At 28.7% G+C, this 25987-nt stretch overlaps 1 protein-coding gene across 3 annotated transcripts in view; it reads right to left on the reverse strand.

Moving 5' to 3' along the window:
• The window catches only part of LOC142324503 (uncharacterized), a 985220-nt gene that overhangs the window by 83301 nt on the left and 875932 nt on the right, over nucleotides 1-25987 (reverse strand). For all 3 annotated transcript variants that reach the window (XM_075365329.1, XM_075365331.1, XM_075365330.1), the window contains exon 6: nucleotides 4063-4186. In XM_075365329.1, coding sequence (XP_075221444.1) covers nucleotides 4063-4186 — 124 coding nt within the window. The remainder of the gene's footprint in view (nucleotides 1-4062; nucleotides 4187-25987) is intronic.

Raw genomic sequence — 25987 nt, forward strand, 5'->3', positions numbered from 1 at the left:
TCATGCGGAGCTTAAATATCAAGTTTATTAACGACAAGTCATCTGATGTGATTTTCAATTGTTGAGGTTGTGATAATTTTAACCATTCTCCAATCTCTCGTACAGTCAGTTATATGATGATCCGATTCAATTATGGTTTTGATTTGGTCTTTGTTGATTCACATAACCTCTTGTTACATCAGTTCAACATTATGTCGCCGATTCACAACTTTAATTGATAACACAATTAATTTATCAATAATTAATAATTGATTAATTTATCGATTAATCAATAATATTAATTTATCCTTTATTACATTGTAATGTTGAGTACATAGTTTATCTGTCAGTGATGGTTAATGTGTCCTGTTCATGTTTGTGTGTTGGTGAATTCGTAAAGAATAACTTAAACAATTACAATAATACAGTTAGACATAATGCACAAATCTCAGCTGGTAACTAAGCAGCAATATAGTATAAACAAACTTTTTTTACATTAAGATAAAGAGGAACAAGAAATGAGTATATTTATTTATGTTAAATAAGAAGGAGTAAAATAAACACGGGACAAACAGTTTTCATTAACGTAAGTAGGTCGACCAGAACGTTGGTCATCTATGAGTAAAAAATTTCCAGAACGGAAGTTTTTTAAATAATTCTGACACGTTCGTTCTGTTATGCTATCACAGCATAAACTATCCATATCTCTTGGTGAGCCTCAGCAGATTTCTTGCCTTCACGGAAATAAAAAAGTTAAACTTGTCGAAAATATTTTTACCACAAACTAACGGTTTATGACGTAAACTAAGAGTTACAAAGAAAATTATGCGCAATCTGTTTCTAAATTATGCTAAAAGTGATACTAAAATTATTAATTATGCTAAAAGTAAGCTATCAAATACCAAAAGGAAAAAATCGTAACATTAACAGAAGTTTTTCAAAACAAACATAAATCTACCTATATGTGAAAACAGAAATTAATTTTATTGCCAACCCCAATATAATATTTTTGTTCTTTATTGGCATATACATTAAAATTATTTAATAATCAATTCACATCCTTAAGTACGACATGCTCGCGAGTAATATGTGGAGTAGTTTTTACTAAAAATTATGAAAATAAGAAAATTATGAAACAGCTTATCTGCGCAACATACAGAAAATAGATGTGATAAATTATTCCTAATATATTTTAACAGGAAACAACATAATATAGTCAACAGGAAATTTGAATTGTAGGCCTGCAGAATATTACGCATATGTTACGAAACAAAACGGCAGTTGGTAGGGATATTCTTTGTAAATTATTAGAAGTAAATATTCTTATATTTTTCCCCTTATTGTTCATTTCCCTAAAAATATACCTTTTATCATCTCGGTCTTGGTTTAAAATAGATGAAATTATTTTTTTCTAAACAGCTGCATCTGAAATAAGTGTTACCGAGAAAAAGTTTGAAGTTAAAAAAACTTTAAAGAAATCTGGTTTACAAAATATTAAATCTTACAGGTAGAGACTATCAGGACGAAATGAATATAGTAAATACTCTGTAAGTGTACATGTCTTATATGATTGTTATTATGATACTATTTTAGTTAAATATATGTTTTACTTTCCTGGCGTTATAGCTGTAGAGCTATGCTGCAAGAAGGAAAGTATGGTAATAATTAATCAAAACATGGGATGTGGATTTTTTCTCGAGGTTTCATAACCCAGGTACCCTCCAAAAAAAGTGGGGGAAGGTAATAATCGTACGTATGTACATACATGTATTGGCGTATTTGAATCTTAATAACTGTTGACTGGATAAACCGATTTTGATGAAATTTGGTACAGATACTCTTGTATACGGGACAATTTGTTGGTAAAGGTTTCGGGTCGATATATGCAGGAGGCGGGATAAATAGTTTCTTTGGGGTGTTGTCGTTGGGGTGTCAAATTTTTGCAAACATAATTCCACTTTATATTAAGCTACATACGTACATACGTACGTATCAACATGGGTATTTTTTTTATGTACATACGTACATGGTTATCTTACCATAAAAAAATATTTTGCCCCGAATTTTACCCTTCTCCAAAAATTAAAATAAGCTTTTTATTTATTGAATATTTTTTAACTAAATTTTTTTAATTATTGAAATATGTAAATTAAAAAATGTTTAAACTTCTTTCATCTATCATTATTTTTTCACTATGTAAGAATAAATAACCAATGCTACGAAAGTATAACAACTTCAGCTTTTTCCAAATTCTATTTTGTTTGTTTCCTTAACAGAGAGCTTGGTGAGCTTAAAAGTTTATATTACTTCTATTCATAACGTTATTCAGTTAACCAAAAGATAATAACGTTAATTCCACTCATTAGCTGCGTAGAAACAATAAGAAAACTAACTGACGAGTATGAGAGGATAATGAAAAGGCTTTTACAATTTGTGTTTTAAATTTCCTTTTACGTAACGAAAAGAATAATTTTAGAACCGATACTACAATAAATGTAGCTGGTGTAGATTTATATTATCTTGTGTGCATTATCCTGACCAGTTATTATAATCATAATGTTATGATAATGTTATAATGTTATCATAATGTTATATAATCTATATATATATATAAATGAATGTTTGTCTGTCAGTATGTCTTTTATACCTTCCTAAACCGTTCATCCGATAGCGATAAAACTTTGGGGAATGTTGGACGCATGCCAGGGAAGGTTTCTGAATTAGTTTGGACTCACTAGGTGGCGCTGGCGTCGAGATATTTACGAAACAAACAAACAAATATACAAATAGACTTTTTTATTCTATATATATATATATATATATATATATATATATAAAAGGCATGTTTGTATGTGTGTTCGCTAAACACCAAAAAAATAATGGACCGATTTACGCGCGGGCAAAAGTGAAATAGGGGAAAACGGAAACGGGGATAGGGGGAAACGGGGATAAGGGGAAAAGGTTGAAAGGGGGAAAGGTGGAAAGGGGAAACGGGGAAACGGGAAAGGGTAAAAAGAAACTGGGAGAGGGGGGGGGAGAAGGGTTGAAAGGGAAAAGGGGAAGGAGAATAAGTGAAAGGTAAAATTTGTGAAGTTCAGTTTTTTAATCTATATATATTAATAGATACATTATATATATATTAATTAATACTATATTAATGTAGTATTATATATTAATGTATCTATTAATAATTATTAACCTCTGATTGTAAAAAAAAAAAATATAATAAATAATAATTCAATAACAATATAAAAAAAAAATAAAAAAATATCAGAACTATTTTATGTACTTTTCATTTTAAAATAATGTGTATATGTAATTTAATAGCTATACAAGGAAGTCATGTGGTGTCCACATCAGATTTTTTTAGCAAACCACGGCACCTCAGCTATATAACGTGGTAGTTTATTCTGAAACCGCTGTATGATTTCAGCGTTTGTCCTGCTTGCACCGTGTCCCATAGTTGGATGTCATACTTCCATATGGTTTCAAAATTTCTGAGTATAGAAGTAGCTTATTAGACAAAGATAAGTCAGACCTCCTGCCCAGCAACCAGTAGATCTCTTTGAACATTGTTATGTTGCTTTCTCTTTTCCTTTACATGAACCTTCACGTCAAACGACGATCCGGGTGAAAATCATGGAACCTTACACTTTCTGTATGTGGGATTAAAATACCATCAAGGTAGACCCATGAGCAGTCTCCTCTTCTCATTGCGAATGTCACAGCTTCGACTTAGCTTGATGCACCCCTTATCTTCTATGTACCCAGCCACCTTCCGATTAAATTTAATTAAGATTGTAGATTAGTTAAGGCCACAGCTCGGTTGTCGTCAACAACAAGATTATCCATATCATCGGGAAATGAAGCGACAGTGATTCCAATTTCAACTGGAAGGTCGAATTAGCCAAAAATATAATCCAAAGGTCATTTAATATAATAAGGCCACTTTATCTTCTAAGTTTTAAAATATTTACTACATTTTTGTTACATGCATATCTAGAAATTGAATACCTTATTTAATAAATATTAGCTAACTGAAGATTATAAGACATTAATATTGAATATGTAAGGAATACTTACGGAAAATAAATATCCAATAACCAAATCTGCATCATCAGGTGTATCTAATGCATTTCTTTTTAATATATCTGTACTGACCCAGTGGCAGTCTAAATAACTTCGAACTGAACTGTCATCTTGAATTCTGAAACAAAAGAATATATCTTATAATGTGTATTGTTATTAATATAAATAAAAATAATTCAGGTATATTTCATTTGCCGGGCTCCATGGCGCGAGTGATGGCTTCTCGATCTTTCATCTGGAGATCCCGGGTTCAAATCCCGATCAGATATGGTGGCATTTCACACGCTACAAAACTGCCATTTTATCTCATCCTCTCAGTACCTAACGGTGGTCCCGGAGGCTAAAAAAATGTATATTTCAATTAACAGAAAGATGAGGATAAAATAAAGGATGAAATTTTTGTTCGAAAGTCTTAAAAAACCTGGAACAAACTAATTAATTTATTAACAAATCATCACTATTCTGATTAGTTGTACTTTATTTAACTATTTTTTTTTTTTTGTAAATTATTTTCCACGATTTATTATGCACGGAAAAAGGTGTCTCAGGATAAGGATTTATAGTTATTGATTGGATGGGCGTTACTACTTATTTCTTACGTAGAGATATTAATGATTTTTACTTTACTCTAGAAATTTATTGATTATCAATAGAATTGATTTCAGTAATTTTTGAAAAGCACAAGGTGAGCTGCTGCTTTTACGTTAACACTAATGGGCTAGAGGATATAATTAATTTTTATATTATTATTTTGATAAATATTTCTTTTTGCAGTAATCTCTAAACCCGTAAGTAAAAATATCCTGTAAGTAAGAACCCATTAAATTAAGAATGTCTACTTAAACTAGCGGTAAGTGTTTTCATTACACTAATAGAAACAGTTAAACTTATAAGAAGAAGCTTATGTTTACTCGTATTTATCGTAATTTTCTTTGTGTCGGACGTAAAATATCATTTAAAAAAATATATATGATAGTGTAGAAGTCATAAAATAACTTATACATTCATTTTAACAAAATTTAAATAATTAACATATTTCTGTTATAATGTTATTCAATTCTTCATGAACCTCTCAAAAGAAAAAAAATATTTTTAAGAAACTTATTTAGAGATATTATAAAAAAAGAAAAGTTATCTTGGAAAAAGCTACATTTTAAGTAAATTAAAAAAAAATGCTTGTAAGGTCAAATGGTCCGTATACCACCTGCTCGTTGATTGCCCAATCTTTAGAACCATCCGACAAAACTTAGACCTGGGTTCGGATATGAAATTTCTATTAAACCAGAACGAAGGTATAAAACGTCTGTTGTGGTTCCTCTCCTACAGTGGAATGAAGAATACGATTTAGTGATTTTTGTCTGATTTACGTATTTTATTTTGTATTTATTGTTGTTACTTGTCTATGTTTGTTATATATTGTTCCTATTTCTTTATTGTTTATTTTTGTTCTTTATGATTTTTGTTGTCTTATATAATACTACATGATATAGTGTTACTGTAGTCGCTAATGACTATAATTGTTGATGCGACTATTAAAAAAAAATAATAAAAAACTATTATTATAAACGTCTTACGTAATTAAAGTATTCTAATCTACTGACATATTTTAATTTTTTAGTTGTTAAACTGTTTAGTTAAGACAAGAGCGTAATTAAACCAGTCCAAAATATAAAACCATTTTGATAGATCTTATTTAATAATAATTAGCATGGGACAACATAGTCTTAACTCTCACATTACTCTCGTACTGTTAGCAAAATATGTATACTTTGGTAAGTAAACAATGTAGTACATTTTTTTCAAATATGAACCTTGTGAAAGTGTGTAGAAAACCATACTTTATGTTGATAATTAATATATAAAAAACAGTTTATTGTTTAATTGAGAAATAATGTTAATACCCGAATTTTAAGTAAGATTGAACTGAGATAATATTGGTAAGATTATTGCAAACTGGTTATAATAATTGTAAATCGTTTCAGCTTTTAATTAATAATTTGCAGAAAACCACTACGAACTGTTACTTCGTCAGACTTATTAAAACACTTACAGACAAGCCATAGATTACATTCCCGCCTTACACATATGTATGCACAATAATACAGCTAAAATAAAATTAATTATTAATTGCATTACCTCAAAAATGGTTAGCTTAAGAACGGATATAACAAATCTTTTGACTAAATATAAATAGGTAAAAAATTAAATAAAAATTATAAGTAAAAATTTTAGTACATAATAATTTATAAAAAAATATATTTTGTACGGAATTGACTAAGTGTGTGTGCTATTCCACGGATACAAAAAACGAACTGGCTCAGCATCTTCTTGGTCTGGTAAGGTAAACCGTGGTAAAATCTTAAAAACAGCAGCACCATATAGCAGTTATAAAGTAAATTAAAAGCGTAATAAAATTGATATTGATAAATACAAATAACAAATATATGAAATTTGAGTAAAGCAAAAGTATGAGAAGATTAATATCTTCATATTTTATTTAATTTATTTATTATTTTCTACTTATTACTAAATAAAATAAAAATAATTAATAATTATAAGAATTGAATTATTTTAATATGTTTAAGAACTTATTAGTTTTACAGCTTAAGAACTGAATAGTTTACTATAGACTAAAAATGATTTATTAATTACATAAAAAGAAGTACATTTTTACAATAGATATAATATATATTTCTTCTTATAAAACAGCTGTAGAACTAGATTAACATATATAATATATCTTATATGATTCTATAAAAGAACCGGTTCTTGTTATAAAGGATTTAATTGATCCTCTCTGTGTAATTAATTGTTATCTATGTTGTTTAAATTCATATTGATATACACAAATAACAAATATATGAAATTTGAGTAAACCAAAAGTATGAGAAGATTAATATCTTCATATTTTATTTTATTTATTTATTATTTTCTACTTATTACTAAATAAAATAAAAATAATTAATAATTATAAGAATTGAATTATTTTAATATGTTTAAGAACTTATTAGTTTTACAGCTTAAGAACTGAATAGTTTACTATAGACTAAAAATGATTTATTAATTACATAAAAAGAAGTACATTTTTACAATAGATATAATATATATTTCTTCTTATAAAACAGCTGTAGAACTAGATTAACATATATAATATATCTTATATGATTCTATAAAAGAACCGGTTCTTGTTATAAAGGATTTAATTGATCCTCTCTTTGTAATTAATTGTTATCTATGTTGTTTAAATTCATATTGATATACACAAATAACAAATATATGAAATTTGAGTAAACCAAAGGTATGAGAAGATTGATATCTTCACATTTTATTTATTATTTTTTTACTTATTACGAAATAAAAAAAACAAAAAAGCAATTAAGACGGGGTAAGTACAAATTTCGAAATGAGGCATATATTCGTACACGTTAAACAACGATGGGTGGAGAAAAGTTTAGTTTATTTTTATTAAATACTTTTTAATATAGTATATTTTTATTATATATTAATTAAATATCATCAACAGAATAATATTTGTTGAGAAAAAGGGAAATAAATTCGGTATATATTTTTAAAATTTAAATTAATCAACGAGAAATATTTTAAGTAGGTTGGTTTGTAACGTATTGAAAATGACCACCGAAAAATAATTAGTTCCTTTTTTATCGTTACGAAGTTTGTGTTGTGCGATGAAACAATAGTTTGGTTTGTTAGAAGCGATTTTTTAGTTTTTTGTAGTATTTTTTTTATTTTATAAAACATTGGTCTACATAATTCATATTTACGGGTGTTGAATAATGTTCTGAAAGATTATTGCTTCGTGATAAGGAGCTCTAAGAAGTAATACTCGTATTATGCTATAAAATTAAAACATTAAAGAATAAATATAGTTAAAAAAATGTGTTTTGTCCCATCTATCATCGTCAGTAAAAAAAAATTAAAAAAATGTTACATAATGTGCTTGTCAGTGAATGAAATAATTAAAAATTAACTTACTGTACCGTCCTACAACTAGTCTATACAAAATATTCTGATTATAAAAATGTTATATTAAATAACAGATGTTAAATTATTATATATTAATATTATTATTATTAGTTTCATTATTATTGAAGTATAAAGTTGAATATTATAATATTATCAAGCTGGATTATTTCATTAAGTTTTCATGAAATTTTAATTTTTTTAATATAAAGAGTTTTCTTCAACCATCCAAGTTTTTCCCTTTATTTATAATTTAAAGTTTTTAATTTCATTATTTTTACGATGTTTTTTATTAACTGTTCAGTCGTGTTGTGAAAATATGAGCCGGTAATTTTAATTAAGATTTGTTACACAATTGATACATATTATATAATTAACAATTTGAGCAATATTTAAGTAATCGTAATCATTTATATAATTTATAATTATATTACTAGAATTCCCATCGCAGCTTTGCCCACTCTATATAGTTACTTGCGATTCTCGCTGCGGTCAATTTTTTATTTTTATTTTATGTTTTATAGTATAGTAACCGGAGGCAGATGCAGCCAATCGCGTCGCACAAACAGTAATAGCAGGTATTAATATTAGGTTTAAAGGAACCCTTTAAAAAATCGAAATTAAAAAAAAAACCCGAAAATAGTTTTTATATATTTCTTTTTTTTTGTCATCAGCCATTTGACTGTTTTGATGCAGCTCTCCAAGATTGCCTATCTAGTACTAGTCGATTCATTTCGGTATACCCCCTACATCTTACATCCCTAACATCTAATTTTTAACATTCTCCTATAGCAATACATTTTAAAAGCTTCTAATTTTTTCTTCTCAGGTACTCCGATCGTCCAAGTTTCACTTCCATATAAAGCTACGCTCCAAACATATACTTTAAAAAATGTTCTCCTGACGTTAAAATTAATTTTTGATGTAAACTAATTATATTTCTGACTAAAGGCTCGTTTCGCCAGTGCTATTCGGCATTTTATATCGCTCCTGCTTCGTTCATCTTTAGTATTTCTACTTCCCAAATAACAAAATTCTTCTACCTCCATAATATTTTCTCTTCCTATTTTTACATTCAGTGTCCATTTTTGTTATTCCTACTACATTTTTATTACTTTCGTTTTGTTCTTGTTTATTTTCATTCGGTAGTTCTTGCGTAGGACTTCATCTATGCCGTTCATTTAGATTTTTATCAGAAGAATATTTGCAAGCCCAAAACTACTGAATATCTCTTTTAGTAATACTATTAGTGCAATACAATTGGATTATTTCTGAATTCTTCTTTTCATGCAGAACTATAACAGTGTAACACAAAGTTACACCTGTCGATATTATAATAAATTATTTCATTGTATGATTTCGGGTATGTATGAAGTGTATCAATAATTTTTTAGTTTTTTTTATATTTTTAATTAATTGGTTTTAAAGAAAAAAATAGCAACTGATACTACGTTTTCTATAGACAATTGTTTAATTACAACCTGATTTATAACATATGACTTATCTGTTTAAAAAAATTCAAATGATTCTGTATCTATTCGTAGATTTTATATTTGTAGAAAACTGCAAAGCACTTGGGAGAACTTAAATTTAGGTATTCTATTTTTTTTACTCTTCACATTTGAAAAAACAAGATAGGTTTTACGCTGTTTGGAACAGTTAATTTTTTTTTTTGTTTTCTCATTTTTTTTTTCGTAATGAAGTCTATTTTGAATAAAAAACGTTTTTAACTAATACATGTCTTATTAGAAGACAAAGCCTTTCAGATGTAGTAGAACGTAGTTTTTGTGCAACAATTGGGAATGTTCGTGATAATTTATAATTTTAACATTGAAACAGATACAGAAACCTAATAAATGTTTGTTTTGTGGTATAAATGATTAAAAAAACGGGAAAAAGGACAATTTAAATCGCCTCTACGTCCTTAAACACAAAGCTTGTAGTAACTAATTTCTCATTTTCACACTTATTTAGCTCTGTAAAAAGGAAATTATCAAAATGAAATAACCATGATCATGAACATATCCATCTATATTTATAATGAAAAAATGTCAATTGAATTAATTGAATTTAAGTTCACGATCTAAATAACAAATTATTATTTAAATCTAGATACTTGTTTGCAAATAAATTGCTAATAAGTGATAACGATATTTCCCAACTACTGACTAAAATGCATTGCTGTGTAACAGTAAATACGAAGAAATAAACTGAACAAACACCAGTCTTATTTTTCTAATAATGGAAAAAATTCTATGTGAATAATACATATAGCAGAACCGTATATCAAAGCTTAAAGAACACTACACCGCTTTTCATTATATTGTTTTCATAAATTATCTCTTAAAGCGGACATAGCCAACTTATGTTGTACGGTCAAATAGAATAGTAATATTTTCTAGCCAGGATCCAGATAAGTGACGTAAACAGAAAAAAAAATTCTACGAGGATATATACATGTAATCCAATGGAAAGTCTCCTATAAGGCAGAACAGAAATAAATTAATAATGATTGTTCATCATAACAAGTAATTTATTAAAGTAATTAATGTTTTTTCTTAAGAATTTCTAGTAAGTAAAAGATATAAGAAATACTTTCTTTATTGCATCTTGCTCTTTATTTGATCTTTACTTTGTAAACTATTTTTTATTATTATTTTTATTTACTTTGTTCATTTACTATCTTATCCCTATTTCTATAATTTACTGAATACAAAGTCAGCTTACAAAGATATGTAACTTTAAAGAAGGCAGGAAATTTAATAAAACGGTACCAACCACAACGACAGTGTTTACTTACGAAATATATTTTATATTAATGAACAAAAATGAGTACCTCAAACAGAATTACTCTTTTCGTTTTGTAAATGTTCTTCCTCGAGTTCAAAAGGAACCATGATTTTATTTCCTTTGATGAATATAGACATTTTCAAGCTAGTGTGCAAACACAAACAAACTCACACAAACACACCAAAGAATGTGCCTAAAATTAGATTGATATTTTGTACGTAAACGTTTTGCACTGAAACAAATAATATTCTACTAATATAATTATTTTAAATAAATCATGTTTACGCTTTATTTAAGTTTCCTGAATTATATACATATATATTTACATATATGCTTATTATATTAGCATGATAAGAGAAGTATTTACGAAAGTAAAGTTAACAGTATTTATAATTTACGAAAGTAAATAGTAGTAAATAAAACGAATGAGGCAAAGTAACATAACTCTATAGAAATGATACATCATTAAATGCCCGAAAGTGTAAAATGCAGATTTAACGGCTAATATTACAAATATTGCTGCTACAAACAACCTAGATAAAAAAAATCTATCACTATATAGAATATACGCAAAAGTAAATCGATAATAAAAAAAAAGATAGCTTGCTAGTAAAATCTGACCGAAAAAGTTAAGCTAACTTTAAGCCGGAATTTAAAGATAGAAATACAGAACTCTTCGAATGGTGTTGAAGTGTCCTAAAAGCAATATCAACCTGTCGACAGAAATGACAAAAGCTCTTATCTCAAACTCCTCTTTTCCTAAGCATTTACAAAACCAGCAGTCATCGTGTCGACCTGTTCTCAAGGGCAAAAATGTAAGGAAGCTTACATCGCGTCAGTGTCTGCTACTTGTATCGATTTATTCCACTAATGCACTGCTACAATTTAACAATTTCTTCTCTTTCAACTTCAAATAATTTAACAATAGTAAATTTAAGTATTTGTCAGAAGCACCGTTTTCGTATGGTGTAATATTGACGGCTGAAACCTACTTGTTTTCAATACATTATAAAGCTAAATGCAACCCACACGTTACAGAGAGAACAGTGTGGAAAAACAAATCACACATTCTTCTGCTAATTCGTTATCTCTCATAAGTTTAACGGTTTTAACTGTCCTATATTTGTTCTATAATCTTTACTTATATTGTATGTAAATAAATTATTATTAATCAGCAACAATTAAATTTTTTCAATCTTTTTTTTTCTTTTTATACGGGTATAAAAAAGCCGCGGATTTTGTGGTATGTATTAAAACTTCGGTATATACTATTCCTTTATAATTTTTTAAGAAGAAAAGTGTATTAATTTGGGACAGAAGAATCAATGAATATTCTTCTTCTGCGTAAAAAAAAATAATAAAACTCAATATACACACCTAATAAAATAGTGTGTACTACAAAATTCCTGCGTAAAGAAAAAAAATTCAAAAATTCAAAATCAGTCAGTATGCTTTTATTAATTTTTTTTAACTTCCGGGTACACAGTTAAGCATTACTTCAGAGGATGAGATGAATGATTTGTAGCGTGTGTGAAAAATGCCATGCCTGACCGGGATTCGAACCCGGGACCTCCGGGTGAAAGGCCAAGACCCCTACCACTCGCGTCACGGAGGCCGGTATGGTTTTATTAATTGAAGTAGTTTACCCTTACTCTGTTATAATAGAATCGATTATTTTTTAGTACCGATATATAAAATTTTTATAAATGTAATATATTTAATAATGACACATGTTACAATCTAATTAAAATTAAAATAGCTATTTATTTTCAATTTTTAGTTGAGATTCTTATATTTATTTATTAAACAACAATTACAAAAATGCATTTTAATGCTAGCGTCATCTTCAGTTTTATAAAATGAATATTTGTTTGAAATAAATAAATATTCATTAAAAATTAATAACCTAAATTTAGAACATTAAAATGATTTTGCATATTACTATTAAATTATTGTTCAAATTAATTTAAATTAATATTAATAAATTTTAATTAAATTAATTATTTAATATTAATATTAATTAAAAATATACAACTTATTATTTTGTTCTTGAGTAATTTTGAGAGGAAAAAATAAAACAGTAAGCAATAAATTTTTAATTAATTTTATTAACTCAATATATTCTGCTTTTAAAAATGTAATTTGCTAACTAAAATGTATAGAAAAAAATACCTAGCTGTATGAATATATATATATATATATATTTATATGTACTGATCGCTTAAATCTCATTTACTATGAATTCCAGTTATGGACCGTTGTATTTGTTAAAATTTGTAAAAGGTTTTAGGTGTAAATTGATCGAAACAATTCCATAACTGAGTTAATAGTGTAAACAAAACTAAAAGCATAATGTACGTTATACAGAGGTTTTTCATACAGTTATATTTTGTTAGTTGAAATCATGCTTTAAAAGGAACAATTATGTGATTTTTAAAAATTAAATTTAAAAGTAGCGTAATTTTTCTTTTTGTTTTCCATCTATCCAAATAGTGCGATCCGTTCTGAATATATCAGCGCTTTATATAATATAATAAATAAATAAGTGATGTAATTATTCACATTATCCGTAAAATGAAATATAAATTCGAAATTTTTAAAGATTTATTAATGAGGATTCTAAGTTTTAAAGCGTGTAAAATTGTTTATTGGCTATGTTGTGAAAAATAAAATTTTCTTTTTTTAAAAAAAAAATATACCTTATCTGCCAAAGGTAGAAAACAACTTTAGAACTAAATATATTTTTATATAAATAACCACACGTGTTAACACAGCAAAACAAAGTATTTTCTAGACCATAATTTAGCTAAAAAAAAAAAACTTTCGCCCAGTGATTATTAAAATCAGAATCGAGCGTAAGTAAAGAAGTATTTAAACGTAAGAATAAGCTAGGTCTTCACTTAAATTATGTTATCCCCATTAAAAAAATCCGCGATAATATATATCTGATTTTTTATGAGAAACTGATAATTATAATTTATTTTTTATGTTGAGGCAAGCTCTAATTATATGAAATATAAAACAATTACAAATTAATAAAAGTAAAATTCTTATCAAAGTAATCATAAGCAACTGGTGCAGAGATCGAGTTGAGGATATGAATAATGAATGGGTGTTAGTGAGTTTGTTGCGGTAGAGTATGATTATGCTTGTAGAAGTAAGTCTGTGTAGTATCCCGACCAAATTTAACTTTACCAGATAGACAACAAATTGATCAACACCACAGCCAAAGGCATTGAAACGTTACTCAGCATTACATTGACGACTGTACAAATAACTTTAACAACTTGTACATCTTTGGCAGAAATTACAGTAAACTGAAAAAAGAAAATGATTCTGAAAAGTGAATCAAACATGAATTGAATTTATAATTAAAAGAGAACGCGAATTTTCAGTTTGCTATTAATATAAGTGGTGTATAATCTCACCCGATCACTTGCAGTAGGTAGTTAAACTCCTGAAAGTTTAAGTAAGACCTGTCATACCGGACCTATTTCCGGCAGGCAGGGAGGTCGTTACAGTCGCAAGGACATGCCCCTGGACTGAGTCATGCTTAAGTGAAGATCCGGTCCAAGGGTGTAAGGGGAGAAAAATTGTTAAACTTAACCCGTATTTATAAACCAAACCCTCTCTCCTACCTTGTGGTAGGGAAGAGATTTTTTCTGTGTAATTGTTAGTTGATTTAAAAGATATTTTAAAGAAAAAATGTCTAGAAGATAAATTCTTGTAGTAGGTTGGCGTCAGGAAGAGTAATGGGACATACAAATTCCTCGCGCCTAATTCCAAAATTGGAAAATGGGATTATAAAAAAAGGTTTTAAAGATATTTTCATATACGTATATCAAAAATATTTTCTACCAAGACCATTTTCTACCATTAGATCAGAATATTTTCTACCATTAGATCAAAAAAAATTTTTTTCCTCTAACCGTAGGTTTGTGGTCTGAAGCTCCTTTCTCTCTAGAGCCAGACTCTTAATTTTGTTATATGATCTCTCTGCCTTTACATCATCCATAAACTCTTGTCTTGGTCATACTCTTTCTTTGCGTCCTATTTTTTCTTCTAGCAGAGTGGTGAACCAACTCGAGTGACATTGTAGATGACCAAAAATTCTATTCCTCCTCTTCACTATTGAATTTAGCAATGTCCTCTTTTCTCCTACTCGGAATAGTACGTCTTCATTCGTTGCATTTTCTTTCCAAGATACTTCAATATCCTTCTCCAGCACCACGTCTCGAAGGTTTCAATTTTCTTCCTTTTTGTTGTCCTTATAGTCCAAATTTCTGAGACATAAGTAGCAATACTCCAGGTGGAACTTCTAATAAACTGTTTCCTTGTTTTGGGAAAGCACTATTAGATGTTAGCAGTCTTCCTGAAAAATGTTTCTTTTGTTTTTGCTAATCTACTTTTGATGTCATATGCTTCTGCCATCCGATGTAATACTTTAAATAAAAATTTTTTTTTAGTATATCAAAAATTATCTTTTTCTCCTAAACGAGTGAAGGTGATCTGTACGAAAGTTATCCACACTAACTGATTAATCAATTTATCCCCTTCCTTCCAAAAAATTATATAAAAATGGGCCCTTTTGTAAGAATGTACGATACTTCAGAAACTTTTCTAGGTATTTTATAAAAAGTGTAATTTTTAAAATAACTTTTCTTCCTTTGATCTTTTAACTTAAATTCATCACATGTAATAATAATTTTGTTCTTAATCTCGCTTCTTCTATCTCTCAAACTGCTAGTTACAACGTTTAGATTCCTTCAGATAACAACTGAAAATGGATTTTTTTAATATATTTCATGTCCTAATAGAGCATTAAGGGAGGCCAGTCAAAGGATAGGAATTTTAGATAATCTTTTAGGAAAGACTACAGATATTACAGTGTTTATAGTAAATTATTAGCACCACAATACTACATAAAAGACCACTACAACTACGACATAACCGACCTAAAAGATGGATTGGTGCTGTATCTTGTATCTAAAAATTTAAGCTTTTAATGAGGGATTCATTTTTACAATAGGCCTCACTAAGCCGACAGATATATTCAATAGTTTCTCAGTCCTCTCCTAGTACACGTTTAGCGATTTTATAAAATGTTCTAAAAGAAAGAACAAAATTATAATATTAACCCAGCGGGTTGGTCTAGTGGTAAACTCGACTTTGTAAATCAGCTGATGTCGAAGTTCTCAGGTTCAAATTCTAATAAAGATAGTTACTTTTATTTGGATTTGAATACTAGATCATGGATACCGATGTTCTTTAGTGGTTGGGTTTCAATTAATCACACGTCTCAGGAGTAATCGACCTGAGTTTGTTCAAGACTACAAATTTACTGATACAGTTAATTATACTGATAACTCGCAAATGATTTTAATTGTTGATACGGCTACAAAATATATATATATAAATACTACGAAAGAATAAATAAAAATGGGAAATAAAATTAAATTTATAATTTTCGTTTTTTAATACTTAAAACATTATTGGTTCAATTCAACAATTACATATCTGTTCATCGACACGCATTGAATTTTATTTTAAATGCTTCTTTATCTGTTAAGTAAAAATAAAATTACGGCTTTTTAAAACTCATCTAAGGTAGAAACGTAATTGATTTTGATTAAAATGATTTGAGTAAATTAGAAATATTGATACAAAATCGCTTGTTTCAACGGGAAAGTTGAGACGAAGGAGCGGCGAGGGGATGAGGGACAGCCCCCTGCGGAACTGCCGTTCGTCGGGGCTTGCACTGATGGACGGTAGTGATGAGACACTGGGATTCCCTCATCCCTTCGTGAAAAAGACCAACACCTTGTGATCCTTCACGGATTCCCACATTAGATACTAAGGCGTCAGGACCGAGTGTCCGCATAGGAAGGTCTACTGGAAGGCCGAAGAACGCGACTGATAGTCGCTGGGGAGGGGGGGGAGAGAAGGACAGCTCCTGCGGAGCCGTCGTTCGTCCGCTCTTGCGCAGGCGGGGGGCGGTGATGATGCACGGAGACTCCAAATTCTCCCTTGTCCAAAGGCACCTCCTGGGGCCGTGTAGTGCTTGATCGTCGATCCGGCCCCAGGATGGGGAGTTGATGAGGTGATCAGGTTTAGTCGGTAGGGCGCAGGCACACATACACACTTTAATAATAACTAGCGGAATCTGTTGTGAGTCCAACACTTTGTCCGTAGATGGGATTCCCCCCTCATCAGGAAAAAATGAAGAATAGTTATGAAGAAAAATTTTCCTTTGTTACAGGAAATTTCTATTAAAAATTTAAATTGGCAAACAAGATACAAAAATTTAAATGAAAAAGGGTTAAGATAAGATGCCAAACAATTCATCTATTCATATTTTGTATGAAATTATAGTTTATTAAAAGAAAAGTATTTATTCATTACGTTTTCGGGCAAAATCTATGAAAAATATTTCCTTTACGGACGTACATAATCAAGTATTAAATCTTTACGTAGTTTTTATGGACATTTTCATTTTTGTGTAGTAGATTTCATCAGCGGTTGGAGTGTTGAACTTATACTCAAAAATATAGAAATTATTTCAAAACTTTTTACTGTCTAGTTAGGAAGATATTTGGTCAGTTTGCTGTTGACTTGAAACATTTTAAGACTTTCTTTATAAACGAAACGTTAATTAATAGAGCAGAAATAATATTCTATATTTGTCAAACTGGTAAATATATCTCTTTTTAATTATGAAAAGACATCTTTTTAAGTAATTTAATTAGGTTCTCTAAACTAATTTTTATAAATCTGTACTGGTATAAAAGCAGTATAAAATTTGATTTACTACTATTTTTTTAACAATTAAGGTCGTTTGGTTAAAAATATTTAATCACTGGATGACGGTTAAATTTAAAGCTTTAGAGAATCATAGCTAAGAAATATCTAGGGCATCACAGCTCTATTTCTATACTACAAGAAATAAGGTAATCAGTCAAAAAATGGGGTACGGGTTTTTTGCATTTCTCGAAAGTTACATGACCAAGGGACCCCAAAAAATAAAAAAAGTGGGGGTAATATATATATGTACATATGTACGTATGTACGCGTGTAGGCATGTTTAAAGCATAATAATATTTTACTGAATAAACCGATTTTGATGAAATTTGGCACAGAGATTCGTGTATATAAGGCAATTTGTTTGTAAAGATTTGGGGACAATATCTCTACGGGATAGGGTAGATAGTTTCTTTGGAATCAATTTTCTAAAACTTTTTCAAATAACCACTTTATATTAGCTCAGTATATGGGTACATGCTATCTTACGATTAAAAAAAAAAAAACATTTGCCTCCAAATTCTCCCCCTTCCACAAAAAAATTTAAAAGCTATCTTTTTATCTATTGCATATTTTTTAACCAAATTTATTTATATCTTCCTAAGCAGAGCAGTAGTGCAAATGGCCAATTTTGGGGTAATATTGTGGGTGGGGGAACCTGTCACAGTTTTAAAAATATCGACTTTTTAAAAACTTTACTAACTTTTTCACACATCATTATTTTTCCACTGTGTAAGAATAAACAATCAATGCCCGGAAAATATAACTACTTTCTTGTCAGCTTTTTTCTTGAATAATTTTACTTAGTATTTTCATGTACCTAGTTTACTATTTAGTATATGCTTGGTATATTACTTATTATCTTAATCTTACTTAGTTTTCCTTTCTTTAGTTTCTGATAAATTTATTTTGCCAGTAATTTTTTGTTTTGCAAGTACGTTCGTAGACTAAATTAAGTTCCAAATTTTCTTAAACATAAAAGCCTGTAACGTAATATTTGAATGAATTGAAAATTATTTAGCTTAAAAATGATTCATTTTTAGGTTAAAGAAATTAATATTACTAATAGTATTTACTTAACCCACAATAGTTTGATTGACCGATTACTTGACTTATTGGTTTCTATGTAGTTATAGAAGCGATTGATTATCTGGCATAACAGTGAATAATTGACCTGATTATTAAGAGAGAGACCATTGGTTTATCATGAAATTGACTAATTGCAGCCTAGGGAAACTATTCCACAATCTGTCCACCCAGTATAGGAAAATTATAATAAACCAATTTTAGAATGGGGATAATTAATTTCTGGATTTCCCAAAAGCTGGTTCATGTTTTATGATCGTGTACATTGAGTCATGGGCCGATAGACCAGTTAGCTATAATCATAAACACTGTATCTAGGGTCACCAAATACTGTATGTATAAAATTGAATATTTGTTCTGGTGTGTATGGTAATGAAATAAAATGTGACATTGTTATATTAATCAGCAGTTATAAAGAATAATATTTTGCTTTCACTTACATGTTCAAGGTGAAATGTGCCTTAATTAAATTAGGATATTGAATAATAAATAAATCAAAGTTTTTTTATAACGATAATGATAAGTTTTATAATAATTATAAAAAGAAAATGCAGAAGGAAAATTAAATATATGAAGCAAAAGTGAGTTTATGAATAATTCTGTAAAAATTCTATCTGTAATTTTTTGTTATGAAAGAAAGCCGGCAAAGAGTTATATAACTTCTACGGCTTGGGTCACGACAGATTTTTATTTCAAATACACCATACATTTTTTGAATCTTAATTATTTAATTATGCAATATTTTTAGTACAATTGCGAAAAATATCAAAATGATCAATAAAATAATTTGGGTCTGATGTTACCCCTTTGATCAGATGTCCTTAAAAATTATACAGTAAGTCACGTGTTAATAATTATTAATAAATCAATATATTTAGATAAAAAAAATTTAAAAAAAAAATAAATTAAAAAAGAAGAAGTAGAAAAAAAAGGTGATGAAGTCTGATTCGACCCATGTGCCTTCCAAATAAGATCCAAATGTGTAAGATCCAAATATTTCATTAATAAAAATTTTATTTGCCTATAACTCTGGAACAAATGAAAATAAGTGCCACTTATTATGTATCGTTGATAACCTCTCAATGAGGGCTTATTATTGTAGTTCAGAAAAAATTTAAAATCCAAATTTTTTCGGATTTTGGGTATTTTTGGAGACTTTTGGTTCAGTCAAAATGGGAGGTGCACAACTAGATGTTACAACAGTCCTAAATCCAAATTTTCAACATCCTACAGCTAATCGAGTTATGCGAAATACGTACAAACGTACTTACAGACGTCACGCCGAAACTAGTCAAAATGAATTCAATGGTGGTCAAGTGGATATTTCCATTAAAATCTGAAAACCAACATTTTTCGCGATCATACTATTTCCTTACTTCGTACAAGTGAGTAAAAAGCCCCCATATAGTCAAGAATAGTAATATGTACATGTTGCTAGGTACAGTTAGATTTTAACTCTTGAAAATAAATTTAAAAAAAAATTTAAGTAAGGTTCCCGTTCAACCCTTCTATTTTTTGCGTTATTATTTGTTTTAAGTAATTATTTACTTCAATAAGTTTATCCAGTGACACTCAATGAGTTCATATTCAATGATTTGATGCAATTCTAATCAATAAGGCTAAAAAAAAAAATCTTACCAACATGCTCACTTAACTCTATGGAGTCTACAATCAGGCCGAAGCTGAGACTTATGTAACTAAATGTTAATGACATTTTATTCATATTTAGAAATAATGTTGAAGATCGCCCATCCCTAAATCAGACTGAGTTAAAAAATTGGAATTTTAAATTACTTAATAAGTACTTTCATCATATTAAAGCTAAATTCTCTACTACCACTACGCAAAATAGATAGATCGAAATAACTCATTTAGAGTTATTCGATCGGGTAAGGGAAAAATTGTTACCTGAACTTTTATAATTGGAAATGGTAAAGGGGCTTATAATAAACGTAAAATAATAAATTCGTGAGCGGGGTTGGTGGAGGGTTGATTTGGGAGTAGAAAGCGTGAAAATGGTATTGTTGCGTTTTCCGACGAAAGTTGACGTCAAAAAAATTTGTGATTATTCAAGACGTAAAAAGGTATACTTTCACCAAGTTTCGTCAAAATTAAATTATTTTTGCGGAAATGACAGAAAAAGATTTTTCAATTTTTCTCGGAAATTTTGAGGTTATGTTAAAAAGTGACCTCTACAAAAGTTTTAGATTTTTGCATGATTTATAACTTTTGTATTGGACATTTTTTCAACCCCCCCCTCGATCATCCTTTCATCCTTCACTTCCACTGCTCACACATTTATTTTTTTACTTTATTATAAGCCCCTTTACCATTTCCACTTATAAAAGTGCAGGTAACACTTTTTTTTACTCTAAGTGTAATTTGTTTGGAATAAAAAGTCAAATTATAAAAACTACACCTAATTTTTTAATTTTCCAAAATTCAGTACTCCGCATATTCTGTGAGCAATTTTCGAAAAAATCATCTTGAGCAGTCCGGAGATACTAATCAAAGTACACGCCAAAATATATTTACGTCCTTATATATATATATATATATATATATATATATATATATATATATCCAGAAATTTATAGATCTCTTTTTGTGTTTGGACTAAGGTGTATTAAGGTTGTTTTTTGGCATTTGCAATAAGCCCGATATCCAAGTTTTGGCTATACGCCGTTTTCATAGCTATTCTCTTCATCAGCTACAGAGCTACAATCGGTAAGATAAAAGGAAATAATTGAATTTCAAATCATCTTCGATTAAACAGATGACTGAGCTACCAAACTTATATCCTGAAGATCCTAATTTCAATTCTCGGATGGATTTTTGGCATTCTACCGCAACTGTACTATACAGCAACTTGTTCTGACTGACTGATTCATCAACACCCAGCCAAATCTACCAAAGATAAATTATAAAAATTTGTATACATGTTATGGTGGAATTGCACATCAAGAAAGGATTTTTTTGAAATCCCTAATTAGGGGATAAAGTGAAGTAACAATGAAATTTACTATATTTTTTCGATAAAAAATGAAGATATCAACTTGATTTTTGTTGTGTGTAATGTTCATGTGAATATCTAAAAACCAATTTCTAAATTTTTCGAAATTCCACCTTGAGGGGCGAACAATCGTAAAACAAATTTTGAACAACGATTGTAAATTTTCTCCATTTCCGACTATACTAAACGAGATATTCACTAGATTTTGGCTTAAAAAAACTCTTCAGATAAATATCTAAAAACCATTTTTGGGTTTCTCTTTAATTTCGATTTTTTAAGGGGTGCGATGGTGTACAGTGTGGTGGCTCAACCAACACAGCCATTGACACTGTATGTGCGACGCGACTGGCTGCACCTGCTTCTAGTGGTGTTTGTCGAGTAACACTAAGAACCGGGCAGAATACATTTTTACCTATACAAAGTTATAACTAATATTTTTAATATGGAGCCCGACTGTTTTGAAACCCTTAGATCACTCGAAGTTTCAGGTCTTGTACTGACCAAACTGCTGCTCTGAAGAAATTACAATACACTGATATTTTTTATAAGTTGATTAGGCCTGTAATTTTTATGTATCATTATTTTTCTCACAAGCATGAGTTTAATGAACACACTGGGGTTCAAGGGGAAGAGCCCTCTGGCTAGACGGGAAGGGCGAGCGAAACGAGCCATGCCCGGCTAAATATCCCCTGATCGTAAAAGGAAACGCAAGTTACCAAATAGCGCGGGCGAAGCAACGAGTGGAATGTAGTAATATATAAAATTAAAGTCAAAAAATTTAAGTAAAATAATAAATAATTACGGGAAATCCATTACCATGGATTTTACGTAAAATCCATACACACACACTGTTCCACTTTATAATTCATCAATTATAAAGTGGAACATTAGTAAACAGTAGAACAGAATCAATCATACGATCCATTCTGATTGGATGTTACTCCCATATGAGAATGAAGCTGCAAACAAATGATTTTTGATAGCTTCTTCTGTTGATAGGGGTTCAGATAAAGTTATTTAACAGTAATATCATAGTTGAGAATATGTAAAGATACCTAATACCATTACGAATATTAAAAAAAATTGTTTATTTAAAATTATGTATTATTTTAAAAATGTATGAATAATTTTAAAACCTAAAACTTACGTTAATTTGGTTCTTTATTCTAGGTTTCGCATTTTTCAACGCTAACAATGAAATTATTAATTTGTTTTTATAAAAAAATAAAAAAAGGAAGATGGATAACTGTAATTGAATGTAAGCCTACAATTGCCAAAAAGTGAATAAATAAATCTTCTTTTTTTTTTTGAAACTCAACGGTTAACTTTCATCCGAAAGATTTCAGTTGCAAATCCCGTTGCACAGTTTTTCATATTCTAAGAAAAAAACCATCATATTTTTCCCCCTCAAAGGTATAAACTTATTTCATGAATTCATTATTTTCAGAAAATGAAAACATATTTGCAAGATCTAAGTTTATTTTTGATTCAAAATTTAAACAGTAATTCAAAGAAATATTCTTAACAAAAACTCTTAACATTTAAAAATTAATAAATGTTTTTAGTTAGTTTTTTGAGTACAAAACTTTAATGTGTTTGTCACTATAATCTGATAACATCATAATTTTCAAGATAATTTTTGGTTAAGTTCAAGAACTCAGACTTTAAATTTTTAATTTCTATTTGGTTTTAAACTTTATTCAAATATTCTACGATTCGTAACTGTTAAATTTCGTAAATTTATAATAACTTTATAACCAGAATATAAAATTTTAAAAAGATGTATACTCCTAATATTTTAAATTTATGTATTTAAAATTAACATTTGAATTATTTCATCTCAATAACTAACACATGAATTAATAGATCAATTAAAGTCTATTGCCATTCCTTATAAGTCATTGAAACAAACAAGGGAAATAATTTTTACAAAATGGTTCTACAAATTATTGATATTGGTCGAATGAATAATTTTTCAGCTGTTAAATATTTTATTACAAGTGAGCATACTATGTCAATAAGTATTAATCTAACTGGATTGTAGAATTAATAATTTATTTTATCGATTGCAATTTCTTTAATATAACTCAATCCCGGAAAAAGTAACCTCTCAGTGGTAATATCAAACATCATTTTAAGCTTTTCTGTAGTTAAAAAAAAAAAATCAGTAATACAAAGTAAAATCTCTCATCACATTGATAAACGACTTGAATAGAAGTCGTTTCCGCTACGTAAGACAGTCATTCAACTAAGACGAATCAAATTTTACCTAAAGATTTTATTAATTAATAATTATGACTTGTTGTATAAGTCGTATATTTCAAAAACAAGTTTAGTGTATGTTTAAAAAAAGTTGACAACAAAGTTATAATAATACTTTCCTGGCATTGGTTATGCATTCTTATATAGTAGAAAAATAGTGACAAATGAAAAAAGTTATCTAAAGTTATAGTTAAGTTATCTAAGTTATTAAAAAAGTTACACTCTTTGGGATGGGGATAATTTATGATGAAGTTTTATTGTAACATTATCATTAACACTATCATTATCATTGTGTTTAAATAAATGAAAGAAGTGAAAAAAAATTCAAAAAGTAGGTGTTTTATTTTTTCTGCTCCTCATCTTCAAAATCACCTACCGAGGAAATTTTTGGATTTTTCTACATTTACTAAGTTGAAACGGAAGAATCTAAAAAAATATTCCACTGAAAAATGTACAACCAGTAGAAAGTTAGTTAAAATTTACTTTTGGGGAAAGGGATGAATACGATGAAATTTAATAGTGGTATTACCGAAAAGTTGATATTAGACCGAACAATTTTTAAAATTAAAAAAGTTGATATTTTTAAAGTTTAATCGGCTCCTCTACTCCCAATACTGTCCGCAAAGTGTATTTTTATTTGGGTCACTTGTAGTACTAATACTACTATAACATTTTGGTCATCCTTTGCCACAAGAGTTAGTCATTTCAAAACTTGTTTCAGAGAAAGGTTTTAGGTAATGTTTAGAGGACTAGCGACCACTTTAAACTAATTTGATATTGTGTCTTTTAAGGGAGGTATAATTTTTTTTGTCTTTAAAACCCCTTTTTCCACCCCCTGGGCCAATTTTTGGTAATATCAAAAAACTTTACATAGTAACTTTTAGGCTCTTATCCAAAAAATAGTACGAACTTTAAATGAATTCGATATTTTACTTAATAAGAAAATTATAGCGATATTTTTTTTCGAAAAATATCCCCCATGGTCAGATTTTGTCCATTAACGAACTCGAATGAGATTTTGGGTCGTTATATTTTATATATCATCTTGAAAGTGATTGGTGCAAAATTATGGCAGTTATCGTGTTCACAAGAAGGTGATATATATATATATATATATATATATAAACATATTTATAAACTTTTGAAGTGACAGTGGTTTTGGGGTCTGGGGGATGTGAAACACAAAGATATGTCGAAATTTTCTGGAAGTCGAATCGTGGTACGTATTACAATAGGTAGCTTTCTTATGAAATCTACCTAAAAACGAAAAAGACAGTATTTATAAATTTTTCTAAACAAATATTAATTTACACAATTATTATGGTAAAATGAACAAATTTACAAAATATCAAAATGAATTCTAAAATTGGATACCGGTTTAAACATTTTTTAAATTAAAAATTAATTTATTCTATCTTTATAAGGATTCTATTAAAATTTTTCAGCCTACATTCTTCGTGATTCTATAATTCTATATATACATTATGATAGTACGTTTAATTATAATTATATTGGAGTATTAATTATGGGTATACTCGTAAAATCTTTTTAGTAAATGATTTTGTAATAAAAGATTTTTTTTTACATCATCGTAAATGACAGATTATTTTCTAATGATTTTTCATAATATGATAGTAAAGAGCGACAAGTTTTAATTTATTTCACAAATTAAAGAAAAAAAAAAATTCCGTGTAAATAATTTTACTAAGAAAGACAACATTTTAATTTAATTATCTAATTTGTCTTTTTTTTTTCGGAGTAGAGTTATTTTTATGTTCTTTTAATACATAGGAAAACGTTTATACTCACAAAAACGTTACGTCTTTTTCTATTCAAACTCTGAACGATGAAACAGCAAATAACAGGAGACGTCTTTTCTTATATAGGAAATATATTTTCCTTGTGTACTATTATTTTCGAATTTATTAAACCGTTCCATATATTTATTTTTGAGGCGATCATTTTCTTATATAAGAAAAAATGAATTTA

This window comes from Lycorma delicatula, chromosome 5 (genome assembly GCF_047948215.1).
Source record: "Lycorma delicatula isolate Av1 chromosome 5, ASM4794821v1, whole genome shotgun sequence".
Classification (NCBI taxonomy): domain Eukaryota; kingdom Metazoa; phylum Arthropoda; class Insecta; order Hemiptera; family Fulgoridae; genus Lycorma; species Lycorma delicatula.